General features: G+C 45.8%; 1 protein-coding gene across 1 annotated transcript; it reads right to left on the bottom strand.

Annotated features, from left to right (window-relative positions):
* Positions 1-357: 357 nt before the first annotated feature.
* LOC129822536 (period circadian protein homolog 2-like) lies at positions 358-6,290 on the bottom strand. Its single transcript, XM_055880841.1, is given in 11 exon segments — positions 358-891; positions 1,009-1,028; positions 1,161-1,273; positions 1,275-1,390; positions 1,438-1,614; positions 1,748-1,918; positions 2,152-2,312; positions 2,442-2,539; positions 2,675-2,825; positions 5,365-5,414; positions 6,184-6,290. Coding segments are annotated over 11 exon segments (1,698 nt in total).
* Between the last annotated feature and the right edge of the window lie 14,109 nt (positions 6,291-20,399).

Here is a 20,399-nt window from a genome sequence, read left to right as displayed (position 1 = left end):
CAGTCTTTGCTGGTCCTCCCTCAACACTTTCTGGAAGTCCCTGTTCACACAGAGAGATAGCTCTGTTAGAAATGATTAACAACTGTGCTTCTCATCTACTTAGCTACTCTTCATAGTGTTACCAGCATGGGTTTTTGAATTAGCTAATAGCCAATTACATTATTTTTTTAATTTTCTAATCATTTAGCAGAGACCCTTATCCAGAGCGACCTACAGGAGCAATTAGGGTTAAGTGCCTTGCTCAAGGGCACATCGACAGAGTATTGTCGGCTCATGGATTTTCAGGAAACTCTAAAGATAACATGCACTAGTCTAGGTCAGTAGAAATAATTGTCTGTATAGTTTGGAGTTATTCTGTTAGTATGGCTTGATAAGAACTGATGGCCGGGGCTTTGGCCGAAGGGGAAGGCTTCGGTGGGGTAGGAATACTGGGGGACAAACTGAGCCTGCACTGGGAAGGAGGGCTAGCACGGGAAGGCCTGTTGGGTTGTGTAGGCCATCTGTCCTGGGAAAGGTGGGTGGGTTGGGGCTGGCAGGCGGGCTGCTCAGGAAAGAAGGTGCTGCGGCTATTTGACCAATCTGTCCTATCTGTCCCATTTTACTAAGCTGTCCTATTTGTCCCATTTGTCCCATCTGAGGGAATAGGTAGTTGGGCACAAGGGGGGTGACGATGGGGGCATTGTATGGCGTAGCAGTGGGTGGAGCCTGGCTGCTCTGGCCCTCCCCAAAGCCAGTGGAGACAGTGGGGTCAGGGCGAGTGATCTGGGCAGGGGCGGTAGGGGCAGCAGGGTAGCCTAGACAGGGGTAGCCTGGCACCATGGCAGGGTAGGGTCCAGAGAAGGCCTGGGACTGGGAGGCTTCAAATGGGGACCAGGGCATCCGTTTCAGGCCCTACAGGGTATGGCGGGGTTTACAGTGGAGTCAGGACATTTCGGGGCTTCTTGGATTTCTTATTTCGACTGCCCTTCTTGGCTGCAGCGGGGGAGCTCTGGTGCTCTGTTTAGCAACGTTCCCGCTACCTGCGGCTTCTGAGGAGAGAAGACACACAACACAGTCAGTCTTGAAGAATATCTATGAGATGGATCTTATCGTCTAGCTCAAATGTTCCCAAAGCCAAATTTCCACAATGCTGTGTGTATGTAACTATGCATTTTGCTTACCCTGGGTGTTGGTCAGACCTCTCGGTCTGTGGAGGTACGTGGAGCAGTCTTTCTGGAAGGTTCTGGCGTTGCAAAGTTCCTTACAGCGGGCAAGAAAGGCTTGCTCCTCCTTGTGTGTGCGCTGACAACACCTGCTTGGTCAGCCTCAGCCTCTTATAGGCCTCCTTCTCCTGGGTGGGCGGGGATACCACACTGACTGGCAGTGGTGGAGGGGCGGGACTCAGCAATCTCTGGAGAGGTCAATCACAGGAAACAGCCAATTAGAATGAAACCTAACACAGTGTGTGTGTGTATGCTCACTAGATTCTGCCTGGCGTTTCTTGTCTCCTACATGGACAATGGTGCTGCTATAGCTACAATGACTGGTGATTGACACCACGCTCTCAGCCTTGCTGGGCAGAGCCAGGGGCCCCCCCACCACCGGGGCGGCGCCAGAGGAAAGCTTCTTAGGGGCCTTCATAGACAGGCCTAGATCTGAAGGACAAGAGGGTGAAGAAGACACTGCTATTAGTTATGCTCACACATCAAGCTTTAGAGTGATTGTTTCTATGGGACGTTTAGCAGTGTGATGGAGATATTGTATATACCCTGTGAGACCTGCAGACACTGTCCAGACAGGTGATCTGCTGGTAGGAGTAGACATTCTCGTCGCTATAGGTGACCTCCTTCACACTGGTAGCAGCAGTAGCAGTAATGTCCTTGACCAGCAGAGGGGGCACCGCTGAGTCCTTCAGAAACATCACAGGACTCTTCAGCTGCTAAGCTCCAGCTGGAGACACACATCTGTTAGCAAACACACACTCTCACAGACATGGGCATATACACACGCACGCATTTACAAGCTCAAAACCGTCAATATTTTCCAACACACACACACACACCACTGACTGTCTGTGACAGAGCAAGTGATCAAGCAGAGAAAATTATGAGACATTGATTTAGAATACTGAAGACAGCCAGGGAAGAAATGCAGAGAGTGGCATCAACTCACCAGCTTGGATTTGCCTGGTTCCTCAACTATAATCCTGTTCTCAAGGGCGTTCCCGTTGGTCTCGCTAGGCCACCCCATACTCAGCAGCTGCTCGTGGAAACCATTGCTGCCATGGCTACCGTAACCACTGGAGCCCATGTTGTGGACCGGTTGTAGGAGAAAAAGTGTTGTTATAGAAACACACAGAGGATAGTGCCATGTGAGAAAGAATGCGAATTGTAAAGTGTGTGTGTGTATCTGTGTGTGTCTGTGTGTGTCTGTGTGTGTCTGTGTGCTGACCTGCAGCAGCAGTCTGTGGATCCCCTCAGTTATCTCCTGGATGTCAGAGTCCATTAACTTCCCATCTGTGACGATAGGAACTGCAAACACGTCTTCATTTACCGGACCCCTGAAACATCATAGACAAAATGTCAAATTACATTTCATAGACACTGATGCATAACTGACACTCCAGTGATGTCTCACTGGCCTGATATATTTTTCATGTGTCACTACCAATAATTTGTGTGTGTGTGTGACTCATATGCAGACTTTGTGCCTGCCGATGTCAAAGGAGACCGTGCGGCTCCAGGGGTTGAGGAAGCTGGACCAGCTGGCATCTATGATGACATACTCGCCATTCCGCGCACAGAACCGGTTTGAGTGGTCAAAAAGCTGTTCCACGTACTGCAGAACTGTTAGACAGACAGACAGACAGACAGTGTATAGGAGTGTGTAATTGGATGCTTTCTACCCCTGTATGCTTTTGGCTACATAACAGGGTTGGGTCAATTTCTTTTCAACTCTCATTTAAATTCCAAGAGAACTGGCCTCCCGAGTGGCGCAGCAGTCTAAGGCACTGAGAGAAACTCCACAAATACAGGTGTGCCAAGCTTGTATTCTCATACCCAAGAAGACTCAAGGCTGCTTAAGGCATTCAACAAAGTACTGAGAAGGACTCCAGAGTGGCACAGCGGTCTAACGCATTGCATCGTAGTGCTAGAGGCGTCACTACAGATGTGGGTTTGATCCCGGGCTGTGTCGCAGCCGGACGCGACCGGGAGACACATGAGGCTGTACGCCATTGGCCCAGCGTTGTCCGGGTTAGGGGAGGGTTTGGCAGGCTGGGATGTTCTTGTCCCATCGCGCTCTAGCGACTTTTGTTGCAGGCTGGGCACATGCACGCTGACACGGTCGCCAGGTGTACTGAGTTTCCTCTGACACATTTGAGCCTCTGGCTTCCGGTGTTAAGTGAGTAGTGTGTCAAGAAGCAGTACAGCTTGGCATGGTCTTGTTTCAGAGGACGCATGGCTCTCAACCTTCACCTCTCCCGAGTCTGTAAGGGAGTTGCAGCGATGGGACAAGACTGTAACTTCCAATTGGAGATCACAAAATTGGGGATGAAAAGGGATAAAAAGTACCAACAAAAATACCCCCATTCACACATTAAGTGTAAACTTGGATAAAAAATATATATGGAATGGATAAAAAAAAAAAAAAATATATATATATACTCTCATCAATCTACACACAATACCGCATAATGACAAGTCCAAAATACGTTTCCAGAATGTTTGCTAATTTATAAAAAATCAAATAAAAAACTGATATATCACATTCACATAAGTATTCAGACCTTTTACTCAGTACTTTGTTGAAGCACCTTTGGCAGTGATTACAGCCTCGAGTCTTCTTGGGTATGACGCTACAAGCTTGGCACACCTGTATTTGGGGAGTTTCTCTTATTCTTCTCTGCAGATCTTGTCAAGCTCTGTCAGGTTGGATGGGGAGCATTGCTGCACAGCTATTTTCAGGTCTCTCCAGAGATGTTCAATCGGGTTCAAGTCCGGGCTCTGGCTGGGCCACTCAAGGACATTCAGAGACTTGTCCCAAAGCGACTCCTGCATTGTCTTGGCTATGTGCTTAGGGTTGTTGTCCTGTTGGAAGGTGAACCATCGCCCCAGTCTGAGGTCCTTAGCGCTCGAGGAGGAGGTTTTCATTAAGGATCTCTCTGTACTTTGCTCCGTTCATCTTTGCCTCGATCCTGACTAGTCTCCCAGTCCCTGCCGCTGAAAAACATCCCCACATTACCACCATGCTTCACCGTAGGGATGGTGCCCGGTTTCCTCCAGACGTGACATTTGGCATTCAGGCTAAAGAGTTCCATCTTGGTTTCATCAGACCAGAGAATCTTGTTTTTCATCATCTGAAAGTCTTTAGGTGCCTTTTGGCAAATTCCAAGCGGGCTGTCATGTCCCTTTTACTGAGGAGTGGCTTCCGTCTGGCCATTTTACCATAAAGACATGATTGGTGGAGTGCTGCGAAGATGGTTGTCCCTCTGGAAGGTTATCCCATCTCCACAGAGGAACTCTAGAGCTCTATCAGAGTGACCATCGGGTTCTTGGTCACCTCCCTGACCAAGGCCCTTCTCCCCCGATTGCTCAGTTTGGCCAAGCGGCCAGCTCTAGGAAGAGTCTTGGTGGTTCCAAACTTCTTCCATTTAAGAATGATGGAGGCCACTGTGTTCTTTGGAACCTTCAATGCTGCAGAAATGCTTTGGTCCCCTTCCCCAGATCTGTGCCTCAACACAATCCTGTCTTGGAGGTCTACAGACAATTCCTTCGATCTCATGGTTTCGTTTTTGCTCTGACATGCACTGTCAACTGTTGGACCTTATATAGACAGGTGTGTGCCCTTCCAAATCATGTCAAATACATTTTATTTACCACATTTGGACTCCAATCAAGTTGTAGAAACATCTCAAGGATGATCAAACAGGAAACAGGATGCACTGGAGCTCAATTTCCAGTCTAATAGCAAAGGGTCTGAATACTTATGGAAATATGGTATTTCTGTTTTTTATTTTTGTGAAAAGTGCAGAAACCTGTTTTCGCTTGTCATTATGGGGTATTGTGTGTATCCATTTTAGAAGGCTGTAACATATCAACATTTGGAAAAAGTCAAGGGTTCTGAATACTTTCCAAAGGCACTGTATATATACACACACCAATGCTACCTCCCCCTGTACAAGACTAAATTGCTTCTTTACACCATACAGATCGCCTCAGTCCCTGACCAGTAGGTGGGGATAAAATAACAAAACTGACTCCCTCATCCCCCTTCACATCCGTCCTCTCTCCCTACCACTCTATTCCCCCCCTTCTCACTCCTCTGAGTCAGACTGTTAGAACTATGATCGATAGTTTCCTGCTCTATCTCCCATCTCGACCTCACAGTAGAAGAAGGATTTCACCTGCATGCACTCTGTGGGAGACGATTCCGTGAGAGAGAGAGAGAGCGAGAGAGAGGATGAATATATATCCAAGCAGCCAGATGAATCCAGTTGAGTCTATTTCCAACAGCCTACCTGCTGCTCATCAATATCCACAGGATATGAGTGTAGATGTGCTTCCTCATGCATATGCATGAGTCCATGCCTCAGGACTACGTGGCCTGATGACTCCTTGCTGTCCACCTGGCAGTGCTGCTGCTCCAATTTCAACTGTTCTGCCTGCGGCTATGGAACCCTGACCTGTTCACCGGACGTGCTACCTATCCCAGACCTGCTGTTTTCAACTCTCTAGAGACAGCAGGAGTGGTAGAGATACTCTGAATCATCGGCTATGAAAAGCCAACTGACATTTACTCTTGAGGTGCTGACCTGTTGCACCCTCGGCAACCACTGTGATCATTATTATTTGACCCTGCTGGTCATCTATGAACATTTGAACATCTTGGCCATGTTCTATTATAATCTCCACCCGGCACAGCCAGAAGAGGACTGGCCACCCCTCATAGCCTGGTTTCTCTCTAGGTTTCTTCCTAGGTTCTGGCCTTTCTAGGGAGTTTGTCCTAGCCACCGTGCTTCTACACCTGCATTGCTTGCTGTTCGGGGTTTTAGGCTGGGTTTCTGTACAGCACTTTGTGACATCAGCTGATGTAAGAAGGGCTTTATAAATACATTTGATTTGATTTACTGTACAGCTTGTATCGTTGAGTGCGTAGAAGGGAAGAGATACGTCTGCATGAGTAGAAGGGTCATAGGTACCTGTTCCAGTGCACATACTCCAGGAGGGCAGGCGGTAGGGTGTGGTGAAGCTGTAGAACACACTGACATCCTGAGGGGTCAGGAACTCTACAAACTTAGCATTGTACACCATCTTCCCTGTGATGAGAGAGATAGCCACAGCAAAAATATCCTATTGGACAAAACAAAAACCTATTAAAGGAGAATCCATCAGAAAGGTATTAAAGTGGCCCTGATCAGGAAAACCAGAGCTGTCATCAGGAGAGAGTCAGTCAGAAAGGTATTAAAATGGCCCTGATCAGGAAAACCAGAGCTGTCATCAGGAGAGAGTGAGTCAGAAAGGTATTTAAATGGCCCTGATCAGGAAAACCAGAGCTGTCATCAGGAGAGAGTGAGTCAGAAAGGTATTAAAATGGCCCTGATCAGGAAAACCAGAGCTGTCATCAGGAGAGAGTGAGTCAGAAAGGTATTTAAATGGCCCTGATCAGGAAAACCAGAGCTGTCATCAGGAGAGAGTGAGTCAGAAAGGTATTAAAATGGCCCTGATCAGGAAAACCAGAGCTGTCATCAAGAGAGAGTCAGTCAGAACGGTATTTAAATGGCCCTGATCAGGAAAACAAATTTTTAAAATTGGACCTTTATTTAACTAGGCAAGTCAGTTAAGAACAAATTCTTATTTACAATGATGGCCTACAGGGGAACAGTGGGTTAACTGCCTTGTTCAGAGGCAGAATGACAGATTTTTATCTTGCCAGCTCGCAGATTCAAGCCTGCAACCTTTCAGTAACTGGCCCAACACTCTAACCACTAGGCTACCTGCCACCTCAATACACACACAGTCGAAGCCTCAGTCCACCCTTGAAGGCCAGGCTATTGAAGTGCCTTGGTCTTTCCAGTGTAGGAAAAGATGACGTATTGTAAACTTATTCAATTTTTTTTTTTTTTTTTACCATTCCCTGCCCTTTCCAACCAGACTAAGTCTCATACCAGTTCGATCCAGTTCAACCATTTCTAAAAGAGAGGTCCTAAAGGTGAGCCAACAGCTATCCTGTTACATACATCTCTGTCGGCGAACTTTCGGCGCCGACAGAGATGGCCGCCTCGCTTCGCGTTCCTAGGGAACTATGCAGTATTTTTTTTTTTTTATGTGTTATTTCTTACATTGTTACCCCAGGTAATCTGAAATTTATTACATACAGTCGGGAGGAACTATTGGATATAAGCACAACGTCAACTCACCAATATTACGACCAGGAATACGACTTTCCCGAAGCGGATCCTCTGTTTTGCCCATCACCCAGGACAATGGACCGGATCCCAGCCGGCGACCCAAAACAACGATGCCGTAGAAGGGGCAGACGGAGCGGCCTTCTGGTCAGGCTCCGTAGACGGGCACATCGCGCACCACTCCCGAGCATACTACTTGCCAATGTCCAGTCTCTTGACAACAAGGTAGACAAAATCCGAGCAAGGGTTGCATTCAAGAGAGACATCAGAGACTGTAACGTTCTTTGTTACACGGAAACATGGCTCACTCAAGAGACTCTAACGGAGTCGGTGCAGCCAGCTGGTTTCTTCACGCATCGCCCGACAGAAACAAACATCTTTCTGGTAAGAAGAAGGGCGGGGATGTATGCCTTATGATCAACGAGACGTGGTGTGATCATAACAACATACAGGACCTCAAGTCCTTCTGTTCACCTGACTTAGAATTCCTCACAATCAAAAGACGACCGCATTATCTACCTGGAGAATTCTCTTCGATCATAATCACAGTCGTGTATATTCCCCCCAAGCAGACACATCGGCGGCCCTGAAATTTTTTTATTTGAATCTATGTAAATTGGAAACCACATATCCTGAGGCTGCATTGTAACGGCATTCCTCCTCCTCTTCATCTTCGGAAGAGGAGGAGTATTGAGGGAACCAAGGCGCAGCGTAGAGAACAGACATATTTTATTTAACAAAAACACGAACTTGAATAAACTAACAAAAATAACAAACGGTGTAGACAGACCTAGACGACGTACTTACATAAAACAAGAAAAACGCACGAATAGGAACATAGGCTACACAAACCGAACAAACCGTAAACAGTCCCGCGTGGTGTACAAACACAGACACGGAAGACAATCACCCACAACGAACACTGTGACAACGCCTACCTAAATATGACTCTTAATTAGAGGAACGCCAAACACCTGCCTTTAATTAAGAGCCATACCAGGCAATCCAAAACCAACACAGAAACAGAAAACATAGAATGCCCACCCAAACTCACGTCCTGACCAACTAACACATATAACAAACTAACAGAAATAGGTCAGGAACGTGACATAACCCCCCCCATAAGGTGCGAACTCTGGGCGCACCAGCACAAAATCTAGGGGAGGGTCTGGGTGGGCATCTGACCACGGTGGTGGCTCAGGCTCCGGGCGAGGTCCCCACCCCACCATAATCCATCCTAGCCTCCATCTCCCCCTAAGAATGTCCACCCTCCTTTTACCCCCACAACATCCATCTTAGTAACATCAATGATAGGGACAGCACCGGGACAGAGAGATAGATCAAGACAGAGGGATAGATCAGAATATAGAGGTAGATCAAGATAGAGAGGGAGATCATGATAGAGGGGCAACTCCGGACTGAAAGGCAGCTCCGGACAGAGAGACAGCTCTGGACTGAGGGGCAGTTCTGGGTATATAGCCGTTTCTGGCTGAAGGGCAGCTCCTGGCAGGCTGACGGCTCTCGACGCTCTTGGCTGGCTGACGGCTCTCGACGCTCATGGCTGGCTGACGGCTCTCGACGCTCATGGCTTGCTGACGGCTCTGGCCGCTCATGGCAGGCTGACGGCTCTGGCCGCTCATGGCTCGCTGGCGGCTCTGGCAGATCCTGTCTGGTTGGCGGCTCTGGCAGATCCTGTCTGGTTGGCGGCTCTGGCAGATCCTGTCTGGTTGGCGGCTCTGGCAGATCCTGTCTGGTTGGCGGCTCTGGCAGATCCTGTCTGGTTGGCGGCTCTGGCAGATCCTGTCTGACGGACGGCTCTAGCGGCTCCTGTCTGGCGGGCGGCTCTAGCGGCTCCTGTCTGGCGGACGGCTCTGTAGGCTCATGGCAGACGGGCGGCTTTTGCAGGCTCATGGCAGACGGGCGGCTTCGCAGGCTCATTGCAGACGGGCGGCTCAGACGGCGCTGGGGAGACGGATGGCTCAGATGGCGCTGGTGAGACGGATGGCTCAGATGGCGCTGGGGAGACGGATGGCTCAGATGGCGCTGGGGAGACGGATGGCTCTGGCCGGATAAGGCGCACTGTAGACCTGGTACGTGGTGCCGGAACTGGAGGCACCGGGCTAAGGACACGCACCTTCATACTAGTGCGGGGAGCAGGGACAGGGCACACTGGACTCTCAAAGCCCACTCTATACCTGGTGCGTGGTACCGGCACTGGTGGCACCGGGCTGAGGACAAGCACATCAGGATTAGTAGGGGGAGAAGAAACAGTGTGTACAGGGCTCTGGAGACGCACAGGAGGCTTAGTGCGTGGTGCCGGAACTGGAGGCACCGAACTGGATACACGCACTACAGGGAGAGTGCGTGGAGGAGGAACTGGGCTCAGGAGACGCACTGGTAGCCTAGTGCGTAGTGTAGGCACTGTAGGTACTAGGCTGGGGCGGGGAGGTGGCGCCGGAAATACCGGACCGTGGAGGCGTACTGGCTCTCTTGAGCATTGAGCCTGCCCAACCTTACCTGGTTGAATGCTCCCGGTTGCCCGACCAGTGCGGGGAGGTGGAATAACCCGCACCGGCCTATGTAGGCGAACCGGGGAAACCATGCGTAAGGCAGGTGCCATGTATGCCGGCCCGAGGAGACGCACTGGAGACCAGACGCGTTGAGCCGGCCTCATGACACCTGGCTCAATACCCAATCTAGCCCTACCAGTACGGGGAGGTGGAATAACCCGCACTGGGCTATGCACTCGTACAGGAGACACCGTGCGCTCTACTGCGTAACACGGCGCCAACCCGTACTCCCGCTCTCCACGGTAAGCCTGGGAAGTGGGCGCAGGTCTCCTACCTGCCCTTGGCCCACTACCTCTTAGCCCCCCCCCAAGAAATTTTTGGGTGTTACTCACGGGCTTTTTGGGCTTCCGTGCAAGACGCGTTCCCTCATAACTCCGGTTCCTCTCTCTCTTTTCCTCCACTCTCTGAGCTGCCTCCAGCTGTTCCCATGGACGGTGATTCACTTTAGCCCATGGTCCTTCTCCGTTAAATATTTGCTCCCAACTCCATAAGTCCTGTATACTTCCCCGTTGCTCCAAATTACGCTGCTTGGTTCTGGATTCTTGGTGGGTGATTCTGTAACGGCATTCCTCCTCCTCTTCATCTTCGGAAGAGGAGGAGTATTGAGGGAACCAAGGCGCAGCGTAGAGAACAGACATATTTTATTTAACAAAAACACGAACTTGAATAAACTAACAAAAATAACAAACGGTGTAGACGGGACCTAGACGACGTACTTACATAAAACAAGAAAAACGCACGAATAGGAACATAGGCTACACAAACCGAACAAACCGTAAACAGTCCCGCGTGGTGTACAAACACAGACACGGAAGACAATCACCCACAACGAACACTGTGACAACGCCTACCTAAATATGACTCTTAATTAGAGGAACGCCAAACACCTGCCTCTAATTAAGAGCCATACCAGGCAACCCAAAACCAACACAGAAACAGAAAACATAGAATGCCCACCCAAACTCACGTCCTGACCAACTAACACATATAACAAACTAACAGAAATAGGTCAGGAACGTGACATGCATTTATTGTAGCTGGGGGTTTTAACAAGGCTAATCTGAAAACAAGGCTCCATAAATTCTATCAGCATATCGATTGCGCACCCAGGGCTGGCAAAACCCTAGATCATTGTTATTCTAACTTCTGCGATTCATATAAGGCCCTCCCCGCCTTCCTTTCGGAAAAGCTGACCACGATTACATTTTGTTGCTCCCAGTCTATAGACAGAAACTAAAACAGGAAGCTCCCGCGCTCAGGTCTGTTCAACGCTGGTCCGACCAATCGGATTCCACGCTTTAAGATTGCTTCGATCACGTCGACTGGGATATGTTCCCCACTGCATCGAACAACAACATTGATGAATATGCTGATTTCGGTGAGCGGGTTTATTAGCAAGTGCATCGGCGATTTCGTACCCACAGCGTCTATTAAAACATTCCCAAACCAGAAACCGTGGATTGATGGCAGCATTCACGCAAAACTGAAAGCGCAAACCACTGCTTTTAATCAGGGCAAGGTGACCGGAAACATGACCGAATACAAACAGCGTAGCTATTCCCTCCGCAAGGCAATCAAACAAGCTAAGCGTCAGTATAGAGACAAAGTAGAGTCGCAATTCAACGGCTCAGACACGAGAGGTATGTGGCAGGGTCTACAGTCAATCACAGACTGTAAAAGGAAAACCAGCCCTGTCGCAGATCAGGATGTTTTGCTCCCAGACAGACTAAACAACTTCTTTGCTCGCTTTGAGGACAATACAGTGCCACTGACACGGCACGCTACCAAAACCTGCGGGCTCTCCTTCACTGCAGCAGACGTGAGTAAAACATTTAAACGTGTCAACCCTCACAAGGCTGCAGGCCCAGATGGCATCCCCAGCCGCGTCCTCAGAGCATGCGCAGACCAGCTGACTGGCGTGTTTACGGACATATTCAATCAATCCTTATCCCAGTCTGCTGTTCCCACATGCTTCAAGAGGGACACCATTGTTCCTGTTCCCAAGAAAGCTAAGGTAACTGAGCTAAATGACTACCGCCCCGTAGCACTCACTTCCGTCATCATGAAGTGCTTTGAGAGACTAGTCAAGGACCATGTCACCTCCACCCTACCTGACACCCTAAACCCACTCCAATTTGCTTACCGCCCCAATAGGTCCACAGATGACACAATCGCAATCAGACTGCCCACTGCCCTAACCCATCTGGACAAGAAGAATGTCTATGTGAGAATGCTGTTCATCGACTACAGCTCAGCATTTAACACTATAGTACCCTCTAAACTCGTCATCAAGCTCGAGACCCTGGGTCTCGACCCCGCCCTGTGCAACTGGGTCCAGGACTTCCTGACGGGCCACCGCCAGGTGGTGAGGGTAGGTAACATCTCCACCCCGCTGATCCTCAACACTGGGGCCACACAAGGGTGCATTCTCAGCCCTCTCCTGTACTCCCTGTTCACCCATGACTGCGTGGCCATGCACGCCTCCAACTCAATCATCAAGTTTGCAGACAACACTACAGTGGTAGGCTTGATTACCAACAATGACGAGATGGCCTACAGGGAGGAGGTGAGGGCCCTCAGAGTGTGGTGTCAGGAAAATAACCTCACACTCAACGTCAACAAAACAAAGGAGATGATCGTGGACTTCAGGAAACAGCAGATGGACTACCCCCCTATCCACATCGACGGGAGAGTAATGGAGAGGGTAGAACGTTTTTAGTTCCTCGGCGTACACATCACGGACAAACTGAAAAGGTCCACCCACACAGACAGCGTGGTGAAGAAGGCGCAGCAGCGTGTAGTACAGGTGCATCAACCAGTACAGGTGCATCAAAGCAGGGACCGAGAGACTGAAAAACAGCTTATATCTCAAGGCCATCAGACTGTTCAACAGCCATCACTAACATTGAGTGGCTGCTGCCAACATACTGACTCAACTCCAGCCACTTTAATAATGGGAAAATGTATGTAATGAATGTATCACTAGCCACTTTAAACAATGCCACTTCATATAATGTTTACATACCCTACATTACTCATCTCATATGTACATACTGTACTCTATACCATCTACTGCATCTTGCCATCTTGATGTAATAAATGTATCACTAGTCACTTTAAACAATGCCACTTTCATATGTTTACATACCCTACATGACTCATCTCATATGTATATACTGTACTCTATACCATCTACTGCATCTTGCCTATGTCGTTCTATACCATCACTCATTCATATATTTTTTATGTACATATTCTTATTCATTCCTTTACACTTGTGTGTATAAGGTAGTTGTTCTGAAATTGTTATGTTAGATTACTCATTGGATATTACTGCATTGTCGGAACTAGAAGCACAAGCATTTCGCTACACTCGCATTATCTGCTAACCATGTGTATGTGACAAATAACATTTTATTTGATTTACACACTAACACACACACACACATATTTCCGAGACTTCATTTGAATGTGAAATATGACATAGCTAGCTGCATGTCAGAATGGTCTGACATTCAGTCAATTTACCCGAACCTTACATTACATACATTAACCAGCTAGACATGAGCATACATAGATGCCGGTATAACAATAGACCTTTGAAACATTACAAAACATAAAAACATAAAACACCTTCCAAAACACAATAACACAATCTGCTAGCTTGTACCACCACCACAGAAAACATTGAGCTAGGCTGAAACACCTGAGAAGTGGTCTGTGGTCACCACCTGCAGAATCACTCCTTTTTTGGGGGTGTCTTGCTAATTGCCTATAATTTCCACCTTTTGTCTATTCCATTTGCACAACAGCATGTGAAATAGTATTGTCAATCAGTGTTGCTTCCTAAGTGGACAGTTTGATTTCACAGAAGTGTGATTGACTTGGAGTTACATTGTGTTGTTTAAGTGTTCCCTTTATTTTTTTGAGCAGTGTATTTATAATCATGCAATCACAAGTGAAATATACCAAAACAAAGTTTAGCTTGTTGTTAATCCACCTATTGTGTCAGATTTTGAAAATATGCTTTGCAGCGAAAGCAATCCAAGCTTTTGTGAGTGTATCAATCAATGCTAGAGCAGTTAGCCTTATATTAGCTTGGTTAGCTTGGTCATGAAAGTCAGAAAAGCAATAAAATTAATCGCTTACCTTTGATAACCTTCAGATGTTTGCACTCACGAGACTCCCAGTTACACAACAAATGTTCTTTTTGTTCGATAAATATTACTTTTATAACAAAAAAAACGCCATTTGGGTTGCGCGTTATGTTCAGAAAACCAAAGCCTCGTTCGACGAAAATTCCAAAAATTATCCGTAATGGTCGTAGAAACATGTCAAATGTTTTTTATAATCAATCCTCTGGTTGTTTTTAACAAATATAATTGATAATATTTCAACCGGACAGTAACCTATTCAATAAGAGAGAAAAAGAAAATGGAGAGCTACCCTCTCGCGTGCAGGAACTAAATCAGAGGACACCTGACTAGTTTTAAAAAATCTCGCTCATTTTTCAAAATAAAGGCCTGAAACTATGTCTAAAGCCTGGGCACAGCCTGAGGAAGCCATTGGAAAAGGAATCTGGTTGATACCCCTTTAAATGGAAGAAAGACGGGCCAGGAAACACAGATAAAAAAAAATAAAAAATCACTTCCGGGTTAGATTTTCTCAGGTTTTCGCCTGCAGAATCAGTTCTGTTATACTCACAGACAATATTTTGACAGTTTTGGAAACTGGAGTGTTTTCTATCCTAATCTGTAAATTATATGCATATTCTACGATCTGGACCTGAGAAATAGTCCATTTACCTTGGGAACGTTATTTTAAAAAATTAAACAAATCTGACCCCTAGCGTCAAGAGCAGACTGTGATTGTCTATTGTTGTGACCTAGATGAAGCTCAAATAAAATCTTATGACCAATTTATGCAGAAATCCTGGTATTTCCAAAGGGTGCACCTACTTTTTCTTGCCACTGTATATACCCAACAAAAATATAAACGCAACATGCAACAATTTCAAAGATTGTACTGAGTTACAGTTCATAAGGAAATCAGTGAAATAAACTAATTAGGCCCTAAGCTATGGATTTCACGACTGGGAATACAGATATGTATAAGTTGGTCATAAATACCTTTAAAAACTTCTTAAGGCTAGGGGGCAGTATTTTGACATCCGGATGAAAAGCGTGCCCAAAGTAAACTGCCTGTTACTCAGGCCCAGAAGCTAGGATATGCATATCATTGGTAGATTTGGATAGAAAACACTCTAAAGTTTCTAAAACTGTTAAAATAATGTCTGTGTGTCATGTTCCTGACCGGTTTTCTGTTATTTTGTATGTGTTTGACGGTCAGGGCGTGAGTTTGGGTGGGTAGTCTATGTTATGTGTTTCTATGTTGGTAATAGGGTGACCTGATATGGCTCTCAATTAGAGGCAGGTGGTTTTCATTTCCTCTGATTGAGAGCCATATTAAGGTAGGTGTTTTCACACTGTTTGTTTGTGGGTGGTTGTCTCCTGTGTCTGTGTCTATGTACGTTGCGCCACACGGGACTGTTTTCGGTTTGTTTGTTCGTTTGTTCAGTTTATGTAGTCTGTTCCTGTTTCATGCGTTCTTCGTTATATGTAAGTTCTTATGTTCAGGTGCGTCTACGTCGTTTGTTGTTTTGTAGTTATTTAAAGTGTTTTCGTGTTTTTTCGTCTTTACTTTAATAAATCATGTCATATCACGAAGCTGCATTTTGGTCGAATCCCTGCTCCTCCTCTTCGGATGAAGAGGAAGAGGAAAGCCGTTACAATGTGAGTATAACAGAACTGATTTGGCAGGCAAAACCCCGAGGACAAACCATCCAGGGGGAAAAAAACCTTGAGGTCATAGGATTTCCCAATGATTTTCTATGGGAAGCCCTATTTATGAGGAACCTGGTTGGCTTCCACTAGATGTTAACAGTCTTTATAAATTGTTCAATGTTTTTCTTTTGAGAAATGAAGAAGTAGGGCTATTCATTGTAAGTGTCCCTCCAGGTGGACTCTACTGTTTTGGTGCGCGTGAACTGGAACGCGCGTCAAGTTGTTTTTATCCGGTATTAGAAACAGTTTAATACCGTATGAATTTTTATTGATCATTTACATTTTAGGATACCTGAGGTTGGATTAGGAATGTTGTTTGAAATGTTTGGACCAAGTTTAGAGGTAATTGATTAGATACTTTGTAGTCATTTTGGGCGAGTTGGAACCGGTGTATATGTAACAGATGTATAGGGTACTCTCCATGCGTTGTGTTTTCTAATAATAAATCACTTCGGCCAGTGGTCCCAGTTGAGCATCATTTATTTATGCTGTTGTTAAATGGGAAACAGCACGTTAGTTGTGCAGGGCTTAACAGTGTTGATGGCTGTCGATGACAAAATCCCTTGCATCACATTTTCATACTGGGCAGCAAAATACAAAAATACAATACAAAATATAACATGTGTAAATACCTGTTGTTAAATGGGAAACAGCACGTTAGTTGTGCAGGGCTTAACAGTGTTGATGGCTGTCGATGACAAAATCTGTAGCATGAAGACAACTGTGTTAGCCGTGGCTTATGTGACCATGACATCGGTGTATGCTAGCTAACACAATTATTTACAGCAATCATATGCCAAAGCACATCCCAGAAAGCCCCTCAATCCCTAACAGGTACCATATACCCACACATGTATAAAATCAGTAACGTACAGCAAACTTGTACACATTGTAAAATAGAAAATAGAAAACAGTATTCAGAACGTGACCTACCCCTTGCATCACATTTTCATACTGGGAAGACCTGACGTTCGCGATCTCCCCCTATCTGCAAGTGGGGCCAATCACAACACCCCTTATTGTTATCAGAGTTGAACTAACCAATAAGAATGCTTGAACATCAAATACACATTTCTTTAGAGGCAAGTGGAAACATAACCAACCCTGTTACATATATCTGAATCAAACGCGCCAAATAAATTGACATTTTGGGGATATAAAGAAGGAGGTTATCGAACAAAATGGCCATTCATTGTGTCAATGAGACACTTGGGATTTCAAAAAGAAGATCTTCAAAGGTAAGGCATTTATTATATGGCTATTTCTGACTTTTGTGTCGCACCTGCCTGGTTGAAAAATTATTTTCATGTGTTTGTATGCGGGGCGCTGTCCTCAGATAACCGCGTGGTCTGCTTTCGCTGTAAAGCCTTTTTGAAATCTGACACAGCGGCTGGATTAACAAGAAGTTAAGCTTTATTTTGATGTATATATACACACATATATTGTCGTGAATGTTGAATATATATATTCCTGTAGTTTGAATTTGGCGCGCTGCCATTTCACTGGATGTTGTGAAATCGATCCCGCTAAAGGGATTGGCACCGTGAAGGGATCCATAAGAGGTTATTAAAAAGGAATGCATGGATCAGAAAACCAGTCAGTATCTTGTGTGACCACATTTGCCTTATGCAGGGTGACGCATCTCCTTCACATAGAGTTGATCAGGCTGTTGATTGTGGAATGTTCTCCCACTCCTCTCCAATGGCTTTCTGAAGTTGCTGGATATTGACGGGAACTGAAACACGCTGTTGTACATGTCAATCCAGAGCATTCCAAGCAGCTCAATGGGTGACATGTCTGGTGAGTATGCAGGCCATGGAAGAACTGGAACATTTATCTCCCAGGAATTGTGTACAGATCCTTGCTGAAACATGAGGGGATGGCGGCGGATAAAAGGCACGACAATGGGCCTCAGGATCTCATCATGGTATCTCCGTGCATTCAAATTGCCATTGTGCAATTGTTTTCATTGTCCGTAGTTTATGCCTGCCCATACCATAACCCCACCATGACGCACTGTTCACAATGTTGACCTCAGCACCGCTTGCCCACGTGAACTACTTGTTGTACGTATCAAATCAAACTATTTGTCACATGCGCCAAATACAACAAGTGTAGACCTTACCGTGATATGCTTCCTTACAAGCCCTTTACCAACAGTGCAGTTCAAGAAGAGTTAAGAAAATATTTACCAAATAAATGGAAGTAAAAAATAATAAAAAGTCTCACAATAAAATAACGAGGCTTTATACAGGGGGTACTGGTACCGAGTCAGTGTTCGGGGGTACAGGTTAGTTGAGGTAATTTATACATGTAGTGTGGCATACAGCAGGTCAGCCACCAGGGGGAGACTCGTCGAGGGCTGGTGACAGACGGAGTATACATCATGAGGCGATGGCTCCATCTGTTGGACATGGGGGGGCTCGACAGGGGGGTTGTCAATGTAAATAGTCCGGTGGCCATTTGATTCATTGTTCATCAGTCTTATTGCTTCGGGGTAGGAGCTGTTAAGGAGCCTTTTAGTCCTAGACTTGGAGCTCCAGTACCGCTTGCCATGCGATAGCAGAGAAAACAGTCTGACTTGGGTGACTGGATGTACTGACATGTACAATTGAAGTGGGAAGTTTAAATGTATTTGGCTAAGGTGTATGTAAACTGTTTTTCACAATTCCTGACATTTAATCCGAGTAAAAATAACCTGTTTTAGGTCAGTTAGGATCACCACTTTATTTTAAGAATGTGAAATGTTAGAATAATAGAGAATTCTTTATTTCAGCTTTTATTTCTTTCATCACATTCCTAGTGGGTCAGAAGTTTACATACACTCAATTAGTATTTGGGAGCATTGCCTTTAAATTGTTTAACTTGGGTCAAACATTTCAGGTAGCCTTCCACAAGCTTCCCACAATAAGTTGGGTGAATTTTGGCCCATTCCTACTGACAGAGCTGGTGTAACTGAGTCAGCTTTGTAGGCCTCCTTGCTCGCACACGCTTTTCAGTTCTGCCCACAAATGTTCTGTAGGCTTGAGGTCAGGGCTTTGTGATGGCCTCTCCAATACCTTGACTTTGTTGTCTTTAAGCCATTTTGCCACCATTTTGGTAGTATGCTAGGGGTCATTGGCCATTTGGAAGAACCATTTGCGACCAAGCTTCAACTTCCTGACTGATGTCATGATGTTGCTTCAATATAGCCACATAATTTTCCTCCCTCATGATGCACTCTCTTTTGTGAAATGCACCAGTCCCTCCTGCAGCAAGGCACCCCCACAACATGATGCTGCCACTCCCATGCATCACAGTTGTGATGGTGTTCTTCAGCTTGCAAGCCTCCCCCTTTTTCCTCCAAATATAACAGTGGTCATTATGGCCAAACAGTTCTATTTTTGTTTCATCAGACCAGAGGACATTCCTCCAAAAAGTATGATGTTTGTCCCATGTGCAGTTGCAAACTGTAGTCTGGCTTTTTTATGGCGGTTTTAAAGCAGTAGCTTCTGCCTTGCTGAGTGGCCTTTCAGGTTATGTCAATATAGGACTCGTTTTACTGTGGATATAGATACTTTTGTACCGGTTTCCTCCAGCATCTTCACAGGGTCCTTTGCTGTTCTGGGATTGATTTGCACTTTTCGCACCAAAGTACGTTCATCTCTAGGAGACAGAATGCGTCTCCTTCCTGAGTGGTGTGACGGCTGCGTGGTCCCATGGTGTTTATACTTGCGTACTATTGTTTGTATAAATGAACGTGGTACCTTCAGGCGCTTGGAAATTGCTCCCAAGGATGAACCAGACTTGTGGAGGTCTACACTTTTTTACCTGAGGTCTTGGCTGATTTCTTTTGATTTTCCCATGATGTCAAGCAAAGAGGCACTAAGTTTGAAGGTAGGCCTTGAAATACATCCACAGGTACACCTCCAATTGACTCAAATGATGTCAATTAGCCTATCAGAAGTTTCTAAAAATGACATTATTTTCTGGAATTTTCTAAGCTGTTTAAAGGCACAGTCAACTTAGTGTATGTACACTTCTGACCCACTGGAATTGTGATACAGTGAATTATAAGTGAAGTAATCTGTCTGTAAACAATTGTTGGAAAAATTACTTGTGTCATGCACAAAGTAGATGTCCTAACCGACTTGCCAAAACTATAGTTTGTTAACAAGAAATTTGTGGAGTGGTTGAAAAACTAGTTTTAATGACTCCAACCTAAGTGTATGTAAACTTCCGACTTCAACTGTATATGTAACTGATAGATACACACACACACTACATGTTTAAAAAAATATGTCAATTGTAAAGTATTTTCTCTGCAATGTATTTTTCGTTATGTGTCGGACCCCAGTAAGACTAGTTGACGACATTGGCGTCGGCTAATGGGGATTCTAATTAGTCAAAACAAATCACATCACAAAACCATACACATGGTCTGTGGTTGTGAAGCCGGTTGGACGTACTGACAAATTCTCTAAAACGATGTTGAGGTGGCTTATGGTAGAGAAATTAACATTTAATTCTCTGGCAACAGCACCGATGGACATTCCTGCAGTCAGCATGCCAACTGCACGCTCCCTGAAAACTTGAAACATCTGTGGCATTGTGTTGTGACAA

This window comes from Salvelinus fontinalis, chromosome 24, assembly GCF_029448725.1.
Source record: "Salvelinus fontinalis isolate EN_2023a chromosome 24, ASM2944872v1, whole genome shotgun sequence".
Classification (NCBI taxonomy): Eukaryota; Metazoa; Chordata; class Actinopteri; order Salmoniformes; family Salmonidae; genus Salvelinus; species Salvelinus fontinalis.
The sequence above is the reverse complement of the archived record's forward strand: the minus strand, read 5'-3'. Positions and strand labels throughout refer to the sequence as shown.